We start from the raw sequence: 26595 nt of genomic DNA, 5'->3' as shown, positions 1-26595 counted from the left end.
ATTGAACAAGGATATCCCAGAGTGCCACTTGAAATAAGAATGTAGTCCTTTTTGAGAAAAAGTATTAAATACAATGCATGCATTCTTTTGACGTGTTTTTTCACGCAAACTTGTTTTTAAGGGCATCTTGTTAAATGTAGTTGCTTTAAGACTAAATTTATTATTGGCCTGTTACACATAAATAGATTTCTGCTTTGGAATTATACAGTGAAATGAGATGTAAGAACTGAGACTTCCCCTTGCTGAAACTAATTTTGTTGATACTTGTATTTTCTCTCTGGTTACAAGGATATTTTTATTTAAAAACTTCACAAAGCAGAAAACTTTGTTATACTGCTTGTATCTTGTAACTTTGAAGTCCTAATAGCAATTTCATATACTGTATAACTTCAAATCTGTGTTCTAGTAATAGTGTAATGTTTAGTGAGTTCAACCAATACCAGACTTTGTCTGTTCAGTCAGTATCAGTATCACATTGCATAGAAAATGCTCAATTTATGTGCTACTTTAAAATAAAAATTTTTTAAAAGGACAAAAAATTCTCTCCTCTGATTCAGTTTTCATGTTCTAGTATTTATCCCCTTATCTCTTCTTGTCTTGAAGTTTGGAAAGTTTATTTATTGACTTCTTCAAGTAATATCCCTGTTGTTAATTTATTGTCTGCTACTGGAAAGAATTCTGGCCAGGTTGGATAGAGCTTTGGCAGCCTCACTGAGCTGAAGATACCCTGGCTCAGTGCAAGGGGGTTGGACTAGATAGCCTTTAAAGACTGCTTCCAACCCAAACTATTCTATGATTTTGTGATTCTACTGAAGCTAGAAAAGTTGCCAAAATAATAAATTTCTATTGTGTTTCAGCATCAAGATACTATAATTGTTTATAAATATTGTAAAATGTAGGGGGAAAAATGTAGGAGAGAAGGTTGGTAAGGGATAAGAAATGGAAGAAAAGGGAAGGCTTGGGTTTTTGACAGCAGTGTGCCTGTATTTGAAAAAGAGACATCAAATATTCCAAAGTTGAAATCTTCTTAAAATATATATTATACATATATTTAGGAAGCGGAACAAAAAAGGCGAGAAGAATGGCAAGGGTTTACGTCATTTCTCTATGAAGGTTTGTGAGAAGGTACAGAGAAAAGGAACCACCTCATACAATGAGGTGGCAGACGAGTTGGTTGCAGAATTCACTACCACTGATAATCACATTTCACCAAATGAATCAGTAAGTATATGGGAAGTCAATTACATGTGAACTGAATGGGGGAAGAGAAATTTCTCTTGAGATTTTTTCTGTTTTTCCTACTGCTAAATGAAACAGTTCAGATATTAACTGAGTTTACCCATTTGCTGTAATATGTTTATTTTCAAATATTTTTGACACAGGTATATTTTTGATTAATGCACTGTGTCTACAGCAGGCTTATGACCAGAAGAATATTAGACGACGTGTCTATGATGCCTTAAATGTCCTTATGGCCATGAACATTATCTCTAAGGAGAAAAAGGAAATCAAATGGATTGGTCTACCTACTAACTCGGCTCAGGAATGTCAGAATTTGGAGGTATGTGCATGTGGAACTTCACAATGGCTTTGTGTTTGAGTAACTGTTTACAGCTTTAATATGTTCTGATACAATGTGTGCCTATAATCTTCTGAGGTAGCAACATGGTCCCCTTTGGACTCTTTTTACTTTATTTTTAATATACTGAACACACACTCTTCAACTTCCAGATTGTTCAAATATGTCTGTGTTTAATTCTTCTATGTCAAAAATACAGCTTTTAAAAGTATATGTGAAGTGGTTCTGAGTGGAAGGTAGTAAAAACTTAATGTGTATTTCCAACATTGCAACAGTGGTACTCGGGAGTTGGGAAGATTTGTTTTCTCCAGATGCCAAACAGACAGTAGATCTGTGATGATAGATGTTGCATGCAGGTCAGCACATATAGGCATCTCCATGCTGCAGGTCTTACATTTGGTGACAATTCTCTTAAGTATGTCAGACTTTCTTATTGCATGTCATGGGGAGGAAGTGAAATGCTTTATACTGAAAGAGATTCGTAAATTCTGACAGGAGTTTTTTACTGGCCTCAGATTTGCAGGATAATAAAGTTACTGAGGTTTCCTGGAGTAAATTCACTTCATATGAATGGAATGAAACGTTGTATTTATTCTTAATGAGTCTAAACTCCTTCAACAGGACAAAAAATGTCAGTGAGAAGGTGCCAAAGTTAGGGGGAAAGTGGAACAAAAGTGTTTGAGTGCTTTATCTACAAAGGAATGGTTCTAATTTTTGTTTGATATAGATAATTGATTTTTCTTTTTTTTTTTTTTAGTTACTTTTGTGGCAGTGAGTTTCAGGTGCATGAGAAGCTTCTTATGACATATCTTTTGTTTGGTTTTGAACATCTTGATATGTTGATATCTGCTGAATATTTTTTTTAATTGGAAGTGATGATGAACTGGTCATTCCTTATTCGCTTTCTCCATCCTGTTCATTGTTTTATAGGGATCTCTCTCATGTTCTTCCCCATTATTTCATTCTCCTTTCAGTACAGTCCTAATTTATTCATTATTCTCTTGTGTAAAATCTGTTCTGTATCACTGATGATCCTGATTGCTCTTTCATATACTTGTCTTGTCATAGAACCATCAGACCTACAGAATTCAAGATGTAAACATTCTGCTTCATAGAGTAATGTAGTGATAATTCCTGTTTGCTACTCTGTTTCTTGCCTAATTATTCAAATTTTTGGCTGTCACAGTATAGTGAGCTGATGGATTTTGCAGATACTGCAATTTTAGATCTCTACTGAATGTCATTTTATTTCTAAAGTGTGCATGCATTATCTTGTTTTCTCACACATACCACACTATATTTACCAGAAATAATTTAAGTGATGTAATCACAAAATGCTGTAAGACACTTGGAGTTTGCTTTATGACAAACTCTTTTTACCATGCCAGGTAACCCAGCATTGCCAGCAGATTCTGTCACCTTGTCACCTTAATCTGATTGTTGTTAGAGTAACAGTCTGTCAGTTTAATCCCCATGGGAATCTCTGGGGAGCTTCACCCACTAAGAAAGCTGTGCATTTCCTAGCTTTTAGTCTCTTAGCTCTTTTGTTATTATTTAGTACATATTAGATACTGTGAGGTTTTAACCTTGGGCTCCATAGCAGCTTCCTGTCTTTAACCATCTTTGATGGATCTTCTCCAATACCTCCAATGTCAATAAACTCTACATAAATAGATCCTTTTTTTCTATCTTTGCCTCTTTGGGAGAATTCCAGTAACCCTTTGAGGCATAACTCAAACATTCTGTTTGCAAAGATGCTTTTATCTTCTTCACAGGTTGTTGTATTTTATTCCCCAGGGCTCTAATTCTGCTTTTTGTTTGTGTCCATAGGTAGTACTGATGTGTCTTGATAGTTAAGTCTCTAAATTATGTGTACAACCTTAATGATTGATTGCTATATTTCCTACCTCCAGTGCTCTGGATTTGAAATGATTTTAAAGGGAGAAAATGTTGCATAAAATGCTACTTAAAACCAACAAACTGACCAGTCCTTTTTGTCTGTCTTAAGGTGGAGAAACAGAGAAGAATTGAAAGAATAAAGCAAAAACAGTCTCAGCTACAAGAACTCATTCTACAGGTACAGTCAAGGTACTCTTGTCTATAGGGCAAGGTAACTTATTATCTGTATTCCTCTTGTTTTATCCCAGTCTGAGGGATGGGAACTTCTAGGAAGGCTAGAGGTGAATTTCAGGATAAGGTGTATGCAGCTTTATTTAACATTGTAGTTTAGCTGGGACCATGCTTGGCCATTGCTGTTGGGGATGTCATCAACCTTCCATCAGTTATTACGAATTTATTTGGAGTTTCAAGTATGTTTAAACAGGATTTATGTTGATAGAAGTATTTCATACCATACCCTCTGAATTTTCCAGTTTGGTTCAGGAACTGAACTAGATACAGGCATCTAGAATTTTCTTCTGTGTTAGCATCCATAGATAAAATTATGTGACTGTACAAGTTGTCTGTCATGATGCTCTGCATTGTGCCTTGCTGGAGACTTGCTGCCACTGGTGTGGAAGTGGCTGGACCACTGTGAAACAGTGGCTGAACTCCTTCCCAGATTTCCCTTACTACACCTGGGGAAGCAGTAGTGTATTTCCCAAGTCACTGTGCTGCTGGTCCACAGAAATGTATTCCTGGGTAGATGTGTTGCCTACACAGTGGGAATGAGAATCTCAGAAGTACAGACAGCTGCCTGATTTTTATCAGTCTCTGTGTTGGCTTTGGATTTTGGTCTTAATTATTGTTTATTTCATTTGATTCTGTGACCAGAAAAATATTTTTCTTTGTTCAGTAGCTTACTGTATGATTTATTACTTGAGTTTCTCTGGTTTTTAATTATTCAAATTGCTAGTTTTTAAAATAGGAACATTCCATTGTAAAAAGCAATTTTGGTAAGATGTTAAAGCCACTAATCCTAAATGGGTAATGCCAGATATTCAAATCCCAAAAATTAACTTTTTTTGTATATAATTAATTTCAGTATTAACATTTTTTGGAGTGCAGCAGCTAGTAGGGAAGCGTAAATGGAGAGGAGATAGGATGCTATGGGAAAATTTATTTTTCCAGTTATTGTTCTCTCTCCATTCTGCCAGGAATCTGTCCAAGGAGCTGTGCTGGTGTAGTTAGTAGAATATGCTTTTTTTTCCTCAGTAAAGTTTTACTGGGTTGCCTTTTTTAATACTGTGATCTGTGACTCTTGTTGCATCTTAACATGCAGAAATATGGTAAACACTCTGTCCTTTTCTGCATTTACTTCTGCAATCATTGCTGGAATCCTTAGGAGTTTTGTTAACATGGTCCTAAAAGCTTTGTTCATGCTTTGATACCACTGTTGCTTTTTCTAGCAAATTGCCTTTAAGAACCTGGTGCAGCGGAACCGTCAGGCAGAGCAGCAGGCAAACCGACCTCCCCCCTCCAATTCTGTCATCCATCTGCCTTTTATCATTGTGAACACCAGCAAGAAGACAGTGATCGACTGCAGTATTTCAAATGACAAGTAAGCCAACCAAGTTTGCCATTTGGCCTTTGGTGGAGCTCTGAGTTTGTATAAATGTTCTTGTAGATTTGTTAAAGGTTAAATACAAACTTACTTTACTTGTGCCTTTTGTATATTGAGAACATGCACTTCAGACAGCTGTTTTATATATTCTTTTAATCAATAGACTAATTGATTCACATTTGGTAACTTATTTAAGACTTGCTATCTAGAGATACTAGGCATCTCTCTTGACATTTTATGTCTTACTTAACCAAGAAGTGTTTTCCTTTGTCTTTAACACCATGGAATGCAGCCAGTGGAATTGAAAATGGATTTCACTTTCAGAGCTGCTGTTCTCCATTTTTGCTTCAAAAAGCTGTATTTTTCTTCAGCTAAATAAAAACTGAATGTAAACAGTCACAAGCAAATAGATAAATCTTGAAAATTGATTGCTTAATGTGATGTATCACTAGCACACTTAACACTGTGTGTAAAGCTTTCGAAATGCTGCAGTTCCTGAAAACGGAAAGGTAGTTAAAGTTGTTGAAGTTAATTGAGACATTTTTTCCTCTCCAGGTTTGAATATCTATTTAATTTTGACAATACGTTTGAAATTCATGATGATATAGAAGTACTAAAACGAATGGGAATGGCTTGTGGGCTAGAATCTGGAAGCTGTTCAGCAGAGGACCTAAAAATTGCAAGGAGTTTGGTTCCTAAAGCTCTGCAACCATATGTGACAGGTTAGTTACACCAAAAAGAGTTGATTTTTTCCTCCTTAATATAGGACCCTAAGAAAACACATGAAAATACCCTAGATTGGATAATTTCCATTGATTTGTGGTAAAGATTTCTGCCAAGTTCTGAAATTTGTCTGCTTTTTAGTGTATCTCAGGGAGCAAATAATATAGTGATTCATAAAGAGTGGAGTGTTGCTCTTTGCAAAACATTTTGCATTAAGCCACACAAGTAGATCTTTGCAGTATGTAATTCTTTTAAGAGAACAGTATTTATGCTTGATTCACTTGCAAAGGCAAAAGGTAGTAAAGTGCAAGCATATGATGAATACTGAAATCATCTGTCTTGCTTACTTCAAAACAAATGGGTTTTTGAAATGTATTTTGAAATTTTATTGTTGCTTGCACTAGCCTTTTTTAGAATTATGCTGGTTTGGATATAGTACATAAATATGTTTGTTTGTTTGGGCTGCAAGACTCCTTTTCTGGACTTTAAAGGATGAAGCATTTCCACTGAATTAGATGGGTGTGTTTGGAAGGATTCCTGAGAAGCATGTTGTTTGTTTTACAGAAATGGCTCAGGGATCAATCAGCAGTGTATATGTCACATCTTCATCAGGTTCTGCATCAAACGGCACAAGATGTTCAGCCAGGTGAGATGAAATTTTCAATTCGTTTTTAAAATCTGTGGTCATCAAAGAGATTAGATATTAAATGCTTCATGAAGCAAGTTCTGTTTTCATTAAATAGGCTGTGGGTATGTGTTTTAAATTTATTCTCAGACATCACTTCTATGGTGATTCTTAGCAGTGTCATTAAGGAAATCCTTTCCTGTATACTGGAAACGTGTTAAGAGTGGTGTTATTCTTGTATGTGTTGTTTGTTTGTTTTTTTTTTTTCTAGTTTAGAGTTTGTGACAAGAAAACAGATACTTCTCTAAAGATAGAGTATTGGAAAGATTAACCCTTGATCATTAGTGTCTAACTTAAAAAAATATTTTGACCTTTGGGTTTTAAACAGCAATCACAGAAGCTGTTAGCGTGATAAACCGTAACTAGTATTCAACTTTGTTACTCACTAGTTTCTTATTAGTGTATTAATCAAAAATATGTCCTTCTGTGAGCTCCACAAGGTTGTAAAATGAGTCAAATATTCAGCAGTTGGATTCTGTGATCATTGAAACGCTTGACATTCGTAACAAATGCTTAAATTAAGTTCTGCATGTTTTGTGCAAGGGAACTGAAGCTTGAGTGAGAATTCTGCCAAAATATCTTTAGAGATGCTGAACAGTACCTAAAATCTCTGTTTTGAGTAAGTTTCCTTCTGTGATAATGAGCATAGGGTAGTGAAAAAGAGCACCATGTGTTTTTAAGACTTTGAAATTTGAATAGGCCACTGTTAGCCAGAGACCAATAGAGAACCAGAGGCTGACTGGGGTTCATTATCTTGGTGAGAGTACAATAACTTCTAACATTTCCATTTCTTAAGAGTTTGTAAAAGGGCCGTGACAAATTATATTTAATTATAGGATATATATGAATATTCATGGCAATAGCAATGAACATTCATGGCAAGACAAGTTGTGCTGCCAAAGCAAATAAAGGCTGTACATTTATTTAACAAGGTCTCTAAAGAAAGTCTGCAGAAGTCTGAAGATGCTGCTACCAATACTTTCATCCCAGTTTGTTTGCCTTACTCAGTAGGATACTCGCGTTATGAAATCCAGTTGTTCTTATCTAAAAGAGAGGAGAATGGATTTTGGGTTTGTACTTTCAAAGTTTACAAAAACACAAGAATAATCTCTTTGTTTTGTTTTCTTTGCTTTTGAAACTGCTTTTGCAGATAATTATGGCAGACCTGTTGTGGGTCATCTGCCTACAGCTCACAGATATCTTAGTATCTTGCTGCTGAATAAGTGTGCAGAACAGCAGAAGTGCTTGCAGGTGTCTTACTGGATATGCTTTTCCTGTGAGTTTATAGGGTGTACCCTGGCAGTTTCATTCTGTGTGATTATTGACCATTGAATTGGCTCCATACAGCAGCAAGTGTGCATGATTGAATGTGTGCATTAGCTGGATCAGCATTTAAAAAATTACTAGCAAATATATTTTTGAAAGCAATTTTTAAATGATGAATGTCTTTCAAAGGAGATAGATAATTTTGTACTTTTGATACTTAGAAGGGAGATATTTTTGCGAATTTAAAACCCCATTTTGTCATGAATTTGTGGTCAAGTGCAATAGTTTACCAAACTATTTAGAAAGTCAGCAATTAAATAGATTGACAAAGTAGCAATTGATAATGGAGGCAGGAATTTTCTGGCTCTATTAAAACAAAATACTGCACAATGAGAAGAAAAGTTTCAAATTAAAAATACAGCACGTGACAGTTTGCTAAGTATTATCAAGGAGTTAAGGAAAAGCTATTAATTTTCCAGGTCTTTGAATCAAGATTAGTGACTCTGAAAGACGTGATTCACTTGCAAGCGTTCAGTGCTTCACAAAAATACTAAAGAGCTTGGCTTTGTAGCCTTAACACTAAATGTACTTTAGAAGAAACCTGGAAAACGTATTTATAAAGTGCCTGTGAGAAAGTTTAATTTTTATATTAAAAGCTAAAGGAAGAAACCTAATAAAAAACACTTCAATATTACTTGAGACTGTTTCACCTTTTGGAGACAGCTTGGACATACACTAAAGACAGTTTATAAAGTGGCAGTGGCAGATTCATTAAATGAATGGACTAGATATGGGAGAGATTGTGAAGCAATGGCGACTGGATTGTTTTTCTTTTTCAGTGACTTTTCCAATGGTGGAGATGGAATGTTGGCTACAAGTTCCAATGGATCTCAGTATAGTGGCTCCAGAGTTGAAACACCAGTTTCTTATGTTGGGGATGACGATGATGATGACGATGATTTTAATGAAAATGATGATGACGACTGATGTCCTTTGCTTGTAGACTATTTTTTTGTTAAAATTCAGCAGGCTTCAGGAATAAATTGTTCTAGGGAGAAGTGTCTCAAATTACTTTGCCCCATCCCCCAAGGAGAATATTGGTAAGCAGTTCTGAGTTTAGAAATTGCACCTCTGATAAGCAAACAAGGATTGTTTTATGTAGGATATTTTTAAATGTGGTGTGGATGTGTGTTTTTGATACCAGTGTGTTAATGCAGAGCCTTTATTTACTCTTGTTTTAGGGGTTTTTGGTTTGTTGGTTGTTTTTTGTTTGGGATTTCTTTTTTACTTGAAGGAAAAAGAATTTTGCCCCAAATGTTCTTTCAAAGTTTGCTAAAGAAAATGTAGACACATCATTGAGAAATAAAATACTATCCTTCTGTGGAAAATGAATACACTGAATGGCAATTTATTTGGAGTGTATTTTGATTATGCCACTTTTTGAGGGATAGTGAGCTAATGTAGTAGTGTTTTTTGTTAATCATGCAGTGTCCAAAGAACCAAACAAGAAAGATACGTCCTACTTTTTACATGTTAAATTCCAGGAATGTTGTTGTGAACTTATTTTCCCTTAAATTATATCTAACATTATGATTCCATCAAGTTTATATACTTTTCACTGTATGTTGGGACATATGAATTACAAAGTTTTTGGCAAATGTTTACTGCCAGTTGGTGCAGCTATATAAAATGTCTTGAAGGTTTGGAATGATTTATTGCTTATGGTAAAATTTGCCTGATTTCTTACAGGCAGTCTTTGGAAACTTTTTATTATATAGTTGTTTACATACTTATAAGTCTATCATATAAAGACATGTACTGAAACAAATGTTTGTATTTGTTTCATAAGCATCTTCCTGTAATCTATTATAAAGTTGAAATTAAATATAGAGAATGTTTTAAGTTTTTTAACTCAAAATTTGTCAATCATTTTTAATAGTTCATTTTTATAAAAGGAATTTCAGGGCAGGTGGTAGTCTTTTTAAATTTATTCACAAACAATTAACTGCACAAATACTGTCAGCTGCCTATTCTAAGACAGTAGTCTTTTTATTGAAACACAAATAAACTTTTCTGTAATATTTTATGAAATATAAAGAGACTATAATTGTTTGACTTGTTTAACCTTGGCACTGTTAGTTTTTATTAATAAAACGCGCATGGGCATTTTTAACAAGCTCTGTGGTTTTTCTAATTCTAGGATTATTTTAGAACATTTCACTTCTCGTCACAAGACCTAGAATTAGCTGTCTTGGGATGCTGCATCTGTGCTACAGAGGGCCCAGAGTTTTTGCTTTGATTTAGTAATTTGCCCTTAGAGCTCTCGATAACTTGTGATGCAAAAGGCAATAACTTATCTGGTATATTCTCTTCTTTCACACCTCCTTATTTCATCACTGTTGCTCCTCGGCATGACAGGTCGATCTTAGTACTCCTATCTAGCTTCTGTTTAAAATCCCATGCCTAATGTCCTAACTTTCCGTCCCATATTCCTCAGTCCTAACTTTCTGTCATGTGTTCCTATGTCCTCCAAAAAGCTTTTAATCTGCTTTTCATTTGCTTCCTTTTTAAGCCATTCTGTCAGATCACATCCTCTGCTCTCACCTGTAAGAGGCTACTGAGCTGGCTCAGTCACTGCAGGCTACTGTCACAGGCAGGATTTGATACTTCCACAATGTCCAGAGAGTTCCTGCAAAGAATTAATAACTGTGCTGACTGTGGTAGGGGCTCCTGGATGCAGTTAAACCCTGTGGTAAATGTGAAGTGTGTTTTTCACTTGAAGGGATTATGCAGAGACAAATCTGTGTGGGGATATGTGTTTTTAATATAGAACAGCTGATACGCACTGAAGGTTTCCAAATTGTATCAGACCTTGTAACATGAATGAATGAAACAAATTTCTTTGTGGGACTGGGGAAAATCTGGGGGAGAGAAGGCTAATTGGATGTTTGCTTCTCAGTGAAGAGGCAATTCTCTGCAGTGCTAATGCTAAACACAGGGTTCTTCTTGTGGGTGATACAGTTGATTCAAAGTGTCTTCAATGTTGAATGGCAATTCAGTTTGCAGAGGAACTTCAATTATTCCAGTTTGCCCTTGCATTCTCTAGTGTATGATCCAAGATATACCTGCAAGGAGTGAGTAGAGGGATGTTAGGGAAAAAAGGCTGAAAGAATCTGACAGTTTTCTTTTGGTTCTTATTGGTGGAATAGTCCTCAGATAAGATAAGGTCACGCTGGGAGTGAAAATGTGACAAAACATACATTTTTAAGATGTTACTTTTGTCTTTTATTTCTTTTGCTTGGTGATGAATCTGAAATGGAATTTGATAATTTAAAAGTTGGAGTGCTTTTGGGGAAATTATTTTTTGTTTCTGTTTGAACTTGATGATCTTAAAGATTTTTTTTCTAAACAATTCTACAATTCTGTATAACCTTTGTTTTGGGAGAGCTTTCTAGTAAAGGCAGCAATCAATAACGAGGGAAAATCTATAGACTTTTTAAATAGTTGCTTGATTTGGAGCAGTCACTTGGTTACAGTGTTCTGGTGAAAGAGGAGAAAAAAGAAAGGCAAAAGAGACCAATGGTGAGGGGCCAGTTTGAGATGAGGAAGGAAATGTGAAGAAATATGTGCAGGGAAGGGTAAAGAAAGAACAGATTGTAGCAGGGTCTTTGCAGAGGAACATAATAAGAGAAGAAGATATAAGTTGGAAAGAATGAGGAAATGAGAAGACTAGTCAAAGACTACAAAAAGGAGTAGTAGTAGAAACTTATTTTAGAAAAAGAAAGGTAGAGAGTATAAGTATTTAATAATGTCAGGCGTAGCATGAAAGGAACTGGAAAGTGAAAGACAACTTAAACTGTATGGTTCTAATCTCTGAAAAAAGTACATGTACAGATGGAAAATGAAGATTAAGAGCAGGAACAGAACATAACAGGAAATTGTGATAGGAAATTGTTGAGGAAATCACTGGGAGAAAATACTGTAAGGAGATAAAAACTGGAGTTTGGTTTAAGAAAGATTAAATGATGGTAAAGGGAATGAGACTTGTTTTATAAGGGCTCAGTTTGGGGTAAAATGTGGCAGGAAAGGAATGTACTTTTAATTCCTTTACTTAGCCAGCACTTTTTTGTGATATGAAGAAGAGGAAAAGAGGAAGAGTTGCCAAGTGTGTATTTATGCCTCTGAAATAATCCTGCAGATAAGTCCTGGGAGGAGTGTTCATCTTTTGCACTTTCTGAAGTGTTCCTGAGCTGTGAAAGACTGTCTGTTTTGGCATATGTAAAAAGTTAAGGATTTCTCGATCCGTTTCACAAATAATTGCTTTGCTTTTCCCATAGGATTTTGTCTCAACCAAAGAGAAGCAGTTATGACTTCAGAAACTGATGGGTTTTGTTTTTTTACTTGAACCTTCCTCCAATTAAAGGTGGCAGCTGTTGCAGAGAAAAAAAAGTAAATGTAGCTGATAGAGTACTGATCCTTGACAGATGTCCATTTATTTATTTGAATTAAAAGATGAATATTTAATGACAGGACGTACTGTCGCAAATCTCCTTATTCCTTAATTAGTGAATACATAGGTTGTCAAATCTTCATATGAGTGAGAAATCTGAAAATTGGATGCTGATTTAATGTAGAAAGGGCAGAAGTTAAAAAAGATCCCAAAAAACCAACCAACATGATGTAATGCTACTGGAATGATCACCAGTACAAAGGACAGCATATCCAGTTTTTCCCCAATAGATAGTTGTTTACTGTTGGGATTTCCTTTCTCTTGTCTGCTTGTGAGAAGTGTAGTAGGCTATTTGTCTTTATGACTACATGACTTTATGACTACATGACTGTATGACTCCTTCTCAACCTTGTCTGCTTCCAGACACAAGGCTACTGTCACACACACTTTATTGTTGAAGCCTTAATTGTCATTCATTTACCAGGAAAAGCAAAGATGAGCCAGCAACTGAGAGCAGCATTTCCTGTTGTTATTTTCTCAATTTAGGATTTAAGATTTTTCCAGGTTTTTTTCCTGACCTTTGGTGTGCCCTTGAGCTTCCATGGATTCTGGTGGGTTACCCAAATGTTCATTGGGCTTCTGTATGAGGAGAGGCTGAGGGAGAGCAGCTTGTTCAGCCTGGAGAAGACACAGCCTCAGAGACCTAATGGCAGCCTTGCAGTGCTGCAGGAAGGGTTTTGCAAAGGTGGAGCCAGTGCACAGGGGTGTGTGAGGACAGGATGGGCAGACAACACACACAGGCTGAAATGGGAGAGTTTCCAGCTGAGTGTGAGGAACAGCCTGGGATGGTCAGGCTGTGGAACAGGCTGCCCTGAGAGGTTGTGCTGACTCGATCCTTAGGGTTTTCAAGACCAGACAGGAGAAAAGCCCTAAGCAATGGAGAGTCTGACCTCATGGCTGAGCATGCTTTGAGCAGAGACTGGACAGGAGACAACCTGAGACGCCTTCCAGCTTGAATTACCTAATGGATGCCATAACAGAGAGGGAAAGAAAAGAAAGAACATGTTAGAAAATGTCAGTGTTGGGAACAGACTAGCAAGTGGGTCATCTAGCTTGCCAGACTCATCAGAAAATTAATGGAAGCTCAGCTCATCTTCAGAAGCTGTCAAAAGGTACCAAACTGATGGAACAGATGCTTAAATGTGCAGGTAGAAGTGAAGACTACTTCAAGATGAAGTTTCTAAGACTGATGCTGAGAGCAGAATGAGGAAGGGCAACAAGCAGCATTGCAGGGTGTTACGGACTTCAGACATTGGTTACACTGGAAATTCCTGTCTGGCGTGGTGATAGTTCTCACCATCTGCCTCTCACTCAGCTGGGACCTGCTGTCCTCACATTCAGTGAATGTCAGCACTTTGTGAAACAACAATTGGAGAAAATCATGATTATTGATGCACAGCTTAGCTGTGGTAAAGGCAGAATGTCCTGATGTGGAAGAGAGCAAAGAAGAGAGGCTGGTGTTAATTGAAAGTCAACCCTGTAATACCATTACAAATGCTTTTCTTTGTTCTGCCATGACCTTTTGTTAAATTTTTTGATGTTTTCAACATGTTGAAAGCCAAACTTAAAATTAAAATTTCGATTTTATTTTATCAGGTTGCTGTGTACACATCGTGGTACATTGCTATAAATTGTGCAGTTTCATCAGCCCTACCTGGTCAGAGCATCTGCATTGTAGCATGTTAAAAAGACAGCAAGGTTTCAGACATCAGGCAAGTTCCTCTTCTTAATTCATGTAAACTTGAGAGAATTTATTAAAAATAAAGCAGAACAGTAAGCACATACTCTTAAAACTTTTAAGAGTATGTGCAGCTCCAGTAATTAAAGTTGCCCAACTTCTGATGCTGATTTTTAATGAACCTTGGAATATTTCTTACAAACCAAAATAATGCTAGTGCCAGTTTTTGAAGTGTGGAAAAGTAAAAAGTGTCAAAAATGTGAGGAAGTCCTGTCTAAATGTGTGTGGTCTAGACAGCTTGAGATCAGCCCTGAATCTTGCATGAGGAAAACTGTTGAAAGAAACAGCTAGAAGAAAATTAGAAGCCTGGAAGATTAATTGTTAATGACAAAGTACAGAATGGATGTTATCAAATGAATATGGGAGAAGATTGCAAATGTTTAGCTGATTAGGGAAACAAAGGCTATGCTTCAGCATATTTAAACCTTTTCATTTCATTGCATTCTGATTTTAAATATGTTTTACAATATCTCCAGATTGTATGTTAAGAGGTTATGAACTATTTACTGCTGCATCATTTTTGTGTCATCATTACTGACTGAACAGCTGCAGCAAGTAAGACTGTACTCCTGTTTAACAATTTCTTCAATAACCCAGAAGAAAATTTTAAAAGACTCTGAAGTATTTTTGGTTAGAAAAGAAGTAAACAATGAAGAGGAGAGATTGATGTGAATTGTTTGGCAAGCAGGTCATGTCTAGAAATGTTGTGGTTAAACTCCACATCTTGTGAAGAAAGAATTCAAGGTACATTTACATTTACATTTAAAGACTGTGCTGGAAAAGTAGGATCCTAAAAATGACCCAGGGCGTCAATGTAGATTATAACTCCACATGTGTCCTACACTGTTTTGTAAGGAACTAGCTAATCTGAATTTGGATGTGTAGGTAAAACTACAAATGGATTGGAAAATGGTGTTACATCCAGATGCATTCAGTGAGACCAGCAGTGAGCAGCTGCATACTTGTTAGCATCATAATTTCAAAAGAATGTTGGAAGAATCAGGAAAAAAGCCCTTCCCCCAGTTATTTTATTCCTAAGGTCAAGATCTATTACTATGAGATTTAAGGAAGACTTATTTTGGCTTGTTTAATAAAAAGGGGGGAAATGCAGAAGTTAGTGGATTTGTGTCAGGTCACACAAAAGATACCATTTTAACGGGCTCATCAATATCTGGGGGGATATTTAAGAACTGGAACTTAAAATCTGAGTAATTAAAATGAGTTACCTAGTTCATGACAGTAATAAACTGCTGGAACATATTTTTATTGGAATGATCACATTCCCACACTGGTAATAGTAGGACTGTTATAATAGTAATAAATATACACATTAATGAATGGTGTTATGCCAAGTGTTTCTCCAGAATTCAGTTCTTTCTCAGAGGTGTAGCAGGATTCTAAAAAGGAAATTTTCAGCCCAGTTTGTGCTCTTAAAATAATGAGAACTTTGGGGCATCCATTGTTATCACTCTGGTAAAAAAACATTGGAAGAAAAGTGAAAAGTCTTCCCTTTGAGAAGAGTCTTTCTAATCAAATTGAAAAAAGGGCACCTTTTCCTTCATGCACATATGTATTTTAATTTAAACATAATAATCTTGTTGGAGCTTGAGCTTTTGTGCCTGAAAGAAATGAAGCTTGTGAAGGGAGTTGAGGTGCACAGCAGAAAATACTTTCTGCAAGCATTATTGATGTAGCTGTTACTTTACATCCAATTTCTGAAAGTAGCACATGGTTAGACAGCTTTATTTGTTGCAGAATCAATTTCTGCTTGACTTTTATTACAGGTAAGAGATTAAAAACAGCTCTGTGAAATGGTGGGAGGAATTCCCAAGTGCAGCAGCAATGACATCATACGAGACCATTAAGCAAAGACTCAATTATTAATATCTAGCTCTGAAAGGTAGCGGAGCCTTTGAACCTGCTGTAGTCTCATAGCCATAGCACAAAGTCCTTTAAGCATCAAGGTGCTTGTCTTCAGTGTTTTTCTCCACTCATTATTTTAATAACAGACATTAGGATTTTACACTTCAATAATTTACTACTGCCATGAATATTTATAAAAAGGAGGTGTGGAAAGTGCATCTCAAAGCAACTGCTGTGTTTCTTTTCACACTGATCTTTGAGCATTTTATTTAACACCTTTGGCAGATAAATCTGGAAACTAAAACTTATTTGATATAAAAATTCATGGTGTTAATGTATTAGTTTCATGGCCTATTTTGCCTTCCCCATGCCTTTTCTCCTGGCTAACCTTGCTGTTGCAAAGCTGGTAGGAAAAAAATGGCACTGAGAGCCACTGTGTGGTCTCTGATATTGCCTTCCTGGCCCCTGCACTGCTCCAGAGGCATGGACTAACCACCCATCCCCTTCCCCATCCTAGCTGATCTGCATCTAATTAAACTCAGGAACTTGCATTTGCTTGCAATTCATTCCTAAATCTGCTGCCTCAGTTTCCCGTGTAGCCTGATAAGGTTTTTCCCTCATTTATATTGTTTGGTCTAATCAAATACTGCTACTATTGCAGCTGAATTTATGTATAATCTGTGTATATGATTATATCTACATATACTTAGATATGCATATGTATATATTTATATATGTTTTTGAATGCATGTGTATCTCTCTCTCAGGGAACTGGACTCTTGCAGTGAAAATGCTCAAAAGACTGATAAAAGTGTCTGGTTTCAAATTTGAAAACAAAGCTTTTAAATTAATTCCTTAACACACTTTGTGCTAATGTTAGCTCCTGCACAGCAATAATTATTGCTGTGTGTATACAACTGTTAGTCTGTAACACTTGTCAGTCTCTAACACTAAATTAACTGTGACTGCACTGTAACTTGCAGCTGCTGCTGTTCAGCTGGCGCTGGTGGCCGAGGTCCTCCCAGTCTCTCAGTGAAGGTGATGAGGCTGGAGGGCTCTTAGGGAGAGGAAATTAATTTCCTCTCTTAATTTCTTCCCTCTCATTGCTGGTGTTTCCTGTTTCTTGGCCTCCTTCCCCTGGATTCAGCTGCTTTTTAGCTTGTTTAGCTTTTGCCAGTCATGCTTCTTGTGCTTTGGGCAGGATGCCCTGCCTGTTTTCCTTCCCCTGTGCTTATTTTGGTCTGTATCTCATCACTTCTGTCATTTGTGTGCCTCCAAAGTGCAGCTGTGCTCACTAGATGACATGCTTGTACACAGTGTGGGGCTGTGCCTGCAGTAACTAGTATTACAAAATATTTGCATGATGGGCATTCTGCTATTTAAGTGTGCTTGCATTTGGGGTTTGGGCAGGCTAATATTAACTACACTTTTCTACTTCAGCTACACTAGCCACAAACCTTGCTCTTTGTTGTTTCATTTCCAATTTCAATAAAGAAAGGGAATGATCTCAGATGGCTGGAAGTTCAAGAAACGTTTAACTTCAGGATGGCAATCTTTGTACTTAGAGAACCAGATTTGGTGGATGTTTTTTTTGATGTCAGAATGCATCACCATTTGGCCAACACAAGGACACTTCCCTTTCTCTGTTTATCCCATCACAGGACTGTGTTGAAGCTGGTCTAGGCTGTTGTTCTGAAGCTGTGGTTTTACAGGCACACAATCCACAGGGGATTGTTCAGCATATTCCTGTGCTGTGGCTGTAGGGCTGACTGGACTTTGAGCTTGTGCCACTTCACTCACCAGCTCAGTGCAAGCTGTAGATACTAAAAACAGTCAAGCAGAGTCTGCCCTTGTTACAGCATCAAGGGAAGAGTTCTTGGTTTTCTTGGAAATATTTAAATGTTCTGTTTGTAGACAACATTTAACCCATCTTGAACATGACTTACTATTTTGTTATCAAAAGTATTTTATTGTTTTCCATGTCATTTTGGAAAGATGCACAGGGGGATACCTGTGTTCCAGAAAGGATATAAAATTTATTTTCACTGTCTCTCAGAAGAAAGGCAAAGCTGCACTGTAAAAATTGAAACAGGAAAGGCCTGGGGGGAAAAAGTTTTTATATGAGGAAGCATTTTCTTACTGTTTTTGAAATGCAGAATTTTTCTAGGAAAGGCTCAAATATATTTTGTGGCTTTGGAGATGAAATATTCCCCTTCAACTGGATTCTGTCTACAAGCTGGCTGGCTGAACGGTGCTGTGGTACAGGAGGTGATCTGTTACATCTTGCTTTCTGAAATGTTCCAAGCAGTGAAGGTGTAAAATGATTTCTGCTCTTGAAGGTTTTTGGTGTTTGTTTTTTGTTTGTTAGTTGTTTTTTTTTTTTATATTCAGTGTTTATTTTCTGGCTGGAGCATCCTGGACTTCAGGTAACATAAACCTACTATACAGACACAACAATGCTGTCTCTTTGTATTACATGTGATACAGTCAGACTTCTCAAACTTTAGATTCATTTAAAGATTTAGTGTTGTTTCAGCATCTTCCTGATTACTCCAAGTAACCCAAAATTTATCATTACAATACAGGCCTATTCTACTGGATAAAACAAATAAAACCATCACAAAAACAACAAACACTAAACAACAACAAAACACCAAACAAAAAAACCCCACAAATTACAGCCTCTAATGAAATGCACAGTTTCCTGGATGTAACTGGATGTTACAGCCTTACCAGTTATTTTTATTAGGCTATATACACAGAGGTGAGTGGTACAGTGAAATCTGTGAGCTAGAGGGCAGACTTCAAGTTCATTTCTTTTGCAGTCTTTGATTTGTCAACTAAAAAAATCTGGCTCAGCTGACTAGTGAAAAAAGTCAATGCATTGGGATACAGATAAATTTAATACTTTTTTATACATCCTATACAAGAGAGATTGAAAATTTAATTACTTCCTAGTATTTCCAAGTATTGATTTCCTTTTCAAGCTATCTAATTTCTCGATAACCAAGATTTAGTATCATACATCAGTTATTTATTATGGTTTGAAAAGTGATTGGAAATGGTTGTTTAAGTCTATACTTATGTTCTTTGAAGGCACAGCTGCACCCTTTGGGGGAAACTTATTTTGTACAGTTATTTGCATGAAGGCAGCAGCATCCTGTAGCCATGAAATATTAAGCTATGTACATTGAGATAATCTTCATCTTTACACACTGAGAGGAGGATCTTGATTTTTAGCTCTACAGGCCATCCTGCAGTATAAAATGTCTCCTTACACTGTAATTTATATGGGAACCATAGTGAGAAAATAAATATCAATGAGTGTGATAATAGTTAAGTTTACTGTTCATACAGTTTCCAGAAGTGTCTCTGTTGCTGCTCAGTCTTCTATTTTCAGTTTAAATTCCACTTTGCCTTCATACGGATCATGAACATTGAAGGTAATTCCAGCTCCAATGACTTTGCACACTATTTTAAATTCTACATTCCTCGTAATGTTGAGAAATTTCACAGCTACCAAGGGATTGCTGTAGCTGGGCTAGAAGGAGAAATTAAAAAAAAAATTTAAAAGAAAATACTTAAATTTTCAAACACTACCAGTTTGAAAATAGCCTCTCCAGTCCTCATAGGATTGCAAAGATGCTCCATGTGTTTCACCTGACGTAAAGAGAAAGAAAAGTTAAGTACAGAAGTGTCAGAACCCAGGAAATTCCTCTGGCTGCCCTGGAGGACTCGAGCCCCTGCCCAGGGGGCTCAGAGACCAAGACCCCTGTGCTTTTGATTTAGCCCTTGGAAAAACCAATTACCAACCTTATATGAAGAATTACAAGCCATGGAAGTTTAAGTAGAATGATAGTGAATTTATCACAGGCGAAAAGGTTTTGGGGGTTTTTAGAATGGGAGTTCAGGGAGCAAGATGGAGGGATCTGGGTGTGTCCAGCCTTTCTCCTTCTTCTTCTTGGCCTCCATCTTCTGGGTGATGTTGGCATTTTTAGATTGGTTTAGAGTAGAAGCTCACTGTCTAACATAAGTGATAGGTATTGGAAAGTAATTGTAAATATTGTACACGTAGGTTTTAGTATATAAAGATGATAACACGGCCCGGGAGGCAGGCAGAGTGCTGAGCAGACCTCGGCAGGCCAGGAGAATGAATTCTATACATAAGATACTATAAACAACCACGAGACCGAGCAATGAAGAGTTCTGACTCCTTTGAGCGCTGGGCTGGAAAAGAGACTTTCTAATTTGCCTCGGGGTCACTCTGAGCAGCAGAGACCCCGAGACAGGAGCACCCACCTGGGCCTTTTTGCCGTAGTAGGGGAAGTAGTGCAGGCTGAAGGTGCCGTTCCCAGGGTAGTAATCCGCGTCCAGCGGGCGAGACCCCTCCTCACCCTGGCAAAAACGAGACAGGAGAAAGCTCTGTGCTGAGATCATCGGCCAGCCCCAGGCAAATGTCTCGGGGCTGCTAAGTGTGTGTTAAAGCTCAAGTTCAGCAGGCTGTTAACACCACTCTTATTTTTCAAATAAAAGTGGGAATCTCCCGCTGGTACAATTGCCAAGAAAAGCAGGCGAGTGCCCTCTGATAGCAGCTGGAATTCAGTGAGCTGGAGCTGCTGAGGGCCTGAGGGAGCTGTGCTGAGGTGAGACCGTCACTACCGGGAGCTGAGAGCAAACAGCAAATGTTCCCTGCAGCCCGGAAATGCAAATTTTCAGGCGATTTAAAATAAAGCAAACGTGGAGGTTTTCTCCTTAGCATGTCAGTTAGTGAAAAAACTGGCACAGAACTGAGAATATTCCAAGTATTTGGGATCTGATTTTCAGAGCTATAAGGGTTTTTTTTCTGGTCAGTGCTGGAAATGTGTGAGACCCAGCCCTCATAGCCTTACCACATATGTGCAGTTCACCCTTGGTGCAGTGCCATTGCCAGGGTAAAACTTGATAATCTGAAAAAGAAAATACTTTTGGTCATCTTGGAAATAGCTTTGAGATAAAACTGTGCAATCAATTATTTGAGAGCTGAGCTTCAATTGAGGTTTAATATGTTCTTGTGTAAGAAAATCTCCAACAAATAATCTAATTTATGTAGGTGAGAAACTGTCGTGGCTGGATATTTAGGCAGCAGGACTCGGCATTACCTGGGATGAGCACTGCTGATAAAATCTGGCCTGGCCAGGGCAAGCAGCACTGCCCTTCCTCTGAGTCCAGCTCAATACCCACCCATACCACCTGCCCCGGCAACCAGGGCTCTCTTAAAGCAGTAATTGTGTGTCACTTAAGGAAAAGCTGAATATCCATGCTTTTGATCTTGTCTGTCTTACAAAACCTTGGTTTTGGCAGAGAAACCCTTGAGTTGGTTTGATGCTACAAAACTAGTGGGGTTGCATCCTGCAGAGGCAAAAGTAAAGGAGGTTAAGCTCCCTGGTCACTATCCACATCTTTTCCCTGCTGGGGATGGCACCCAGTCTTGCTAAAGAAGGCATTTCTGGAACGTGCTTGTTTCACCAGCCAGAGTTAGAGATGCAGCTCCCCTCTTGGTTAGGGCTTGCACAGATTTTTGGAAATGCCTAAGGTGCAAGCCAAACAAAAAGTACAGTGGAGGGGAACTTGAACTCTTCAGTTTCTATTGAAACTGAATCAGAAGGCTCAGAATTTCACCCAAAAAATATAAAGTGCTTATGCCTTTGTCTACATCCTGAAAAAAAAAAAAAAAATAAAGCATTGAAAATTCCCTTTATTATTTTCCAAAAAATGTGTTTGTGGTTTTCCCTGAGAAAAATATCCACCAGGTTTGAATGTTGGTTTTACAGGTTCTTCTGAAGATTTTCTTTGCCGCCTGGAGAAATAAGATATCACCTCTCTGAAACCACATCAGTTACTGTCACATCCTGGTGCCTCAGCTGAAGGCACAGGGCTGAGGTATTGCAGGAGGAAACTCTTCTGGTGCTAGTTTGTGGGATGAGAGCACTGCAGAGGTACAAACTAAACTAAACTGAACTTAACCTAATCTAAGCTGTAGAGAGACCATGTTCAGACACTATGGTCCTATTTTACTTTTGTAGGAATGGTGAAAAAGTCTGAGGATTTCCCTGGTAACTGTAGTGGTCTGGCAAGGAACAGCGCGTGATTTTTGGTTCCCAGTAGAAAGCAGGGTTTAGAACCCATGGCAGGAGAGACACAGCTTCCCAGTGGAGACTCAAGCTACTTTTAATTTTTTCTGCTCAGCACCTTGACCTTGTACTTACCCTGTTCATTTTTATAATAAAACAGGGTTTTCCTTCTGGATATCCAAAAGTTGGATCTGTGATGCCGGAGCAGTTTTGAAGCATGTCTGAGGTGAACTTGCAGGATAGTTTTGTGTTATTTGGGCCATCAAAGGTGTCCTGGATGAAGTAGGTATTATTGGTGCAGTTGATGTTCAGATGCTGAGCAGCTGGTGTATATGCTAGATGTGTGAAGGAAGAAAGAAAAAAATCCCCTCTGAAGCTTTTCATATGCAAATTATACATCACAACATCAGGCTGGAGATTCTATCATGGGAGACTGGAACAAGGAAAGCTTAAACTGTTTAGGGGTTTGGTTCAGTTTTGTTGTGGTTTGGGTTTTTTTTTGGAATATCCAAGCAAAGCAAAATAAAGGAGATCAAACTGAATTAAGACTAGCAGCTTGTGTTGATAGTGCCATATAAAGTAAATTTCAAATATAATTTTTCTCAATATGTGTGTGAGAAACATGAAGAATTACAATATTAAGGCTCAATAGGAATATAAACATGCTAAGACATGAGCAGGCAAATGGAGCACATAACCTACTTTGACTATTTCCTGAAGACACCATGCATTATGAGATTTATTATGGCACTTTGATGTTTGTAGTCATAGAAAAATTAATTAGATTAATTTAGATGAGATTAATTTTGAAGACCTTTTGTCCTCCTTCTTCCTTCAGACTTCCTATTGGTCTATTTTATTAAGGCTGTTTAGGATTAAGCAAAGTAAAAGCCCTAAAGCAGAGCCTGGATTTTAATAGATGTGTACATACATTTGATTTATAGATTCATGAGGTGATTTGCTCATCCCTTTCAGAAGATGCTCTTCCCACTCAAAATCTGTGATTTGAGAAGGGCAAATGTAAAATGGAGGTACTGACTTAAGGTTCTCTGACCTAGCATTGGAGATAAGGCAGCACCTTTCTTCAGTACTATGCAAGAAACTTCATTTTTACCTGCCAGAAAAGTGTGAAGAGTTGTCACTAAACCTTCCCAGGTTTTGTTGTCCGATACGTTGTAATAAATTCGCAGTCCTCTGTCCCCATAAACATCCGGTCGTAAGGTTACACCTTCAGGAGGAGGAAAGGGGAACACAAAGCAGAGGAAGTGTGCCAGGCACAGATTTGTTTATTTTAATGGACAGTACCAATTATGCTGCATCAAGACTCATTCTAAGTGTATAAGATCCTTCAGCCTTTTTGGGGAGGATTTAACCATGTTCAGAAATCACCTCAGCTCTGAGTTTTTCAACCAAAACCCTAAAGCCTGTGCTGCTGCTGAATTATTTTCTTTTCACATATATCCATGCTGTTACAAGAACAGCTTGTAAAATCTTTCCAGAAATTGCACTGGATTTCCCCAGGACTTGTTAGCAATAACAGTCATATCAGGTTAAAGAAACATCATACAGCAGCATGAGAAACAGCTTTTGAAAAAGCCACACATAATATGTCACAGGAATTCTTTTCCCAGCAAACACCAAACTTGCTAAATATGGGAAGTTCACTTCAAAACCCAAAAGCATCTGACAATAATTTTTAGGACTATTTTTTTCCCCTCCCATTGTGGAAACAGGCCATTGGGGTGTGAAGTTTTAGCAGCGTGTGGTCTCTGATCATCTCCCCTATCTCTTTTCATGTCCCACAAATCTGAATTCCTAATCCCACATTTTCATATTATTTTTACTTTCTTGACTACTGGCGCAGCACATCCTACTGGCAAGGTATTCCTGCTCTCCCAGGGACTTTCCATGGTGCTGGCAAGCATGGAAATACCCACCCCAGGCTGCTCACTCCATCACCTCTACATCTTGCTGGGCACCCCAAAGCCCTCTGTGGTGCTTGGGGGTTTGGAGTAGTACCTAGGACTTCCCCCGGGACTGAGCCCTGCCCATGGGGAGCGAAGGTGACCTGCTACAGGCAGGCACTGGTCGTCCCAATAGCAAGATGAAATAAATTTATTTCTATCTATCTATCTATCTATCTATCTATCTATCTATCTATCTATCTATCTATCTATCTATCATCTATCTGTCTATCTTCATTTTTCATATAATATATTCATAAATAGATTGATATATAAGTATATCCATGTATCAATACGTAAATAAATGTGCAGATTTTCTTTTAAAGCCTGAAAGTGTTTTCAGGCAGAGGTTAAACTTTGCAGGGGTTGTGTGGGCAGAATTGACCTGATGTATTCCACGTTGGTCTCCCCTCAGCCCTGGGCTCTGGCAGTGCCTCTCAGCCCAGCCCAGCCCTACACAGCTGCAATACTGGCAGTATTGCAATACTGCAGTACTGGCAGTACCTGGGGATTTCAGCTGGTCCTGGTAATCCGGCTCGTAGGGATTGATGGTCCTCATTAAGCAATAAATGGAGAGGGCAAACAGCCCCGACATCACCACATAAAAAGCCAGGTAGTAGAGGCTGATCCACACTGTGGAAAAGAATAAGGGCAGAATTTCAAATTTTGAGCAAGGTTGTGCAGTCCTCTTCTCTGCAGCCAGGATGATCCTGCTGTCTCCTTTCCACCCTTGTCCCCAGGGAAGTTCTCCCTGTAAAGGGACAGGTGCTTTGGAGCATTTTCTCTACACTCAAAAAACATTCTTCTAGAAAAAATTGTATAGTTCTACAAGGATTTTTGAAGGAGCTGGTGCTGAGCTCAGATTATTTAAAGCTTAAAGGTTATGTGGCATCTTGAAGTAATTTCACATATTAAGATAATTTATCTACTTATTACATAAGGACTAAGCCACACAGATGATGAGGTGTTTCTTGACAAACCCAAGTTGCTCCTTGTATTATTTGGATGACAGATGACAATACTTCAGGCATGTTGGTTTTAGACCCGTATCATTTCACTGCCTTATACAGCTGAAATCACCAACAGCAAAATGTGCCATCTTGCTACTTTATTCGGCTGTGAGATAATACAAGATTGACGTTGTGTTTCTGTCTATATGTGAATGAAGTGTCTTACACATGGCTGGTGCTGTCCAAGCAGCCAGTGATTGTTTTGGAGGGGTGCTATTAGAAACCTCTACTTGTAATCATAGGTGCCTTGTAATACCTCTATCAGCTGGAAAGGCTGACATTCCAGTTGCATCATCTGTCCAATTCTGGTTTTAGGAGTAGCCAATAAACTACATGCACAGGCAGGAAAAAATCACCTGGAAACTTGCAGCTACTCCTACAGTCTGTGGGAAGAGTGTGGATCTTCCTTACAATGGCCCTGGCGGCCCTTCCCAGAACATAGATCATAATACAGATCAGCAATGTAGACACCAATTTGGCTGTGGGAAGGGAGGCTCAGCTGAAATATTTGCTAGTATGAAATACAAGCTGGTATGAAATACCTGCTAGCATGAAATACATGCTAGCATGAGTGATAAGAAACAAGATCTACTGAGCAGACAATAATTCAGAAAGGAATTTCAGGAAAAAAAAACTTGTTTCCCAAGAATTGGAAAAACTCACCCATTATGCAAATTTCTCCATGTATCTGAACCCCCTTTTCATTAACAATGTCAAAACCACCCTGTGACCATCACCCCTAGCTACTAATAATTTTCCTGTTAATGTGTTAGGGTTTTTTTGAAGTATTTTGTTCAAAACCACTTTAAAGTGATACATTTGCAGGAACTACATGGATCAATGTTTTGATCTACTTGATCCAGCTCACAGAGCTGCCCAAAATGTAGCTTAGAAGCACTTATGAGAACTGCTGGCTTCAACACATTTACATTTTGTCCCACTCATTAGGATGACAGCCCCCTGCCACAGTTTTTAAGCATACCAGAAGGAAGAGAAGAATCTTGCAGTTGCAAACCTACCCCAGTTAATTAAGGACCTTCCCATGAAGAGCTTTGTTTCTGGATTCCAGACAAAACGACGGAAATCTGCCATACGTTCGCTGCAGGTCTTCTTCTCATTTAAGGTTGCCATTTTCTCAGAAAAGTTCCCAAAAATGGGTCCTTCGTGGAAGAAACTAAGAAATTCAACCAGTGCCCAGACAGTTGACCAAGAAAAAGACTTTGGGTTTTATACCTTCTTTTCCACTGAAGGTGACCGAGATTGCTTCCTGTGCCAATGAAAGCCCCCGGTCACCAATATCAGCCTTTATAAAGGGTGCTGATAGTGCTGGCAAGGGAAAGTTTGTTCCTATCAAATGCCCTTCTCCTTTCTCTTGAGTGCCTTAGCAGGTCAGCAGAGTTACGCATTTTGCCAATTGCCCGCAGGGTTTGCGATAGACTCTGCGTGATAGCTGTTATCAGAGCAGATAAAGCAATGGAGAACTTGTTTCTCTCTTGGTTTTCTTTTTTTTCCTTTTTTTCCAAGTAACTTGCAAGTAGTAGATACAGTTCTCCTAATACAATGTGTAGCCATTTGTTGGGACATAGGGTATTGCAGGGTGGATGGTTAGAAAATGAGTAATTACTTGTTAAATATGCAACTCCTT

The 26595-nt window shown here is 38.0% G+C and overlaps 2 protein-coding genes across 6 annotated transcripts in view; one reads left to right on the top strand and one right to left on the bottom strand.

Moving 5' to 3' along the window:
- Positions 1 to 9143, top strand: part of TFDP1 (transcription factor Dp-1) — a 37074-nt gene extending 27931 nt beyond the window's left edge. For 4 of the 5 annotated variants that reach the window (XM_005487996.4, XM_005487995.4, XM_005487994.4 and 1 more), the window contains exons 6-12: positions 1056 to 1221; positions 1415 to 1561; positions 3588 to 3656; positions 4927 to 5078; positions 5637 to 5803; positions 6369 to 6450; positions 8595 to 9143. In XM_005487996.4, coding sequence (XP_005488053.1) covers positions 1056 to 1221; positions 1415 to 1561; positions 3588 to 3656; positions 4927 to 5078; positions 5637 to 5803; positions 6369 to 6450; positions 8595 to 8742 — 931 coding nt within the window. In that variant the 3' untranslated portion in view covers positions 8743 to 9143. The remainder of the gene's footprint in view (positions 1 to 1055; positions 1222 to 1414; positions 1562 to 3587; positions 3657 to 4926; positions 5079 to 5636; positions 5804 to 6368; positions 6451 to 8594) is intronic. The other variant, XM_005487997.4, reaches the window with a different exon arrangement.
- A 10072-nt stretch (positions 9144 to 19215) lies between these two features.
- Positions 19216 to 26194, bottom strand: ATP4B (ATPase H+/K+ transporting subunit beta). Its single transcript, XM_005488031.4, is given in 7 exon segments — positions 19216 to 19407; positions 20166 to 20261; positions 20756 to 20812; positions 22112 to 22311; positions 23091 to 23204; positions 24445 to 24573; positions 25970 to 26194. Coding segments are annotated over 7 exon segments (900 nt in total). The 5' UTR covers positions 26082 to 26194.
- Between the last annotated feature and the right edge of the window lie 401 nt (positions 26195 to 26595).

This window comes from Zonotrichia albicollis, chromosome 2 (genome assembly GCF_047830755.1).
Source record: "Zonotrichia albicollis isolate bZonAlb1 chromosome 2, bZonAlb1.hap1, whole genome shotgun sequence".
Taxonomy (NCBI): Eukaryota; Metazoa; Chordata; class Aves; order Passeriformes; family Passerellidae; genus Zonotrichia; species Zonotrichia albicollis.
The sequence above is the reverse complement of the archived record's forward strand: the minus strand, read 5'-3'. Positions and strand labels throughout refer to the sequence as shown.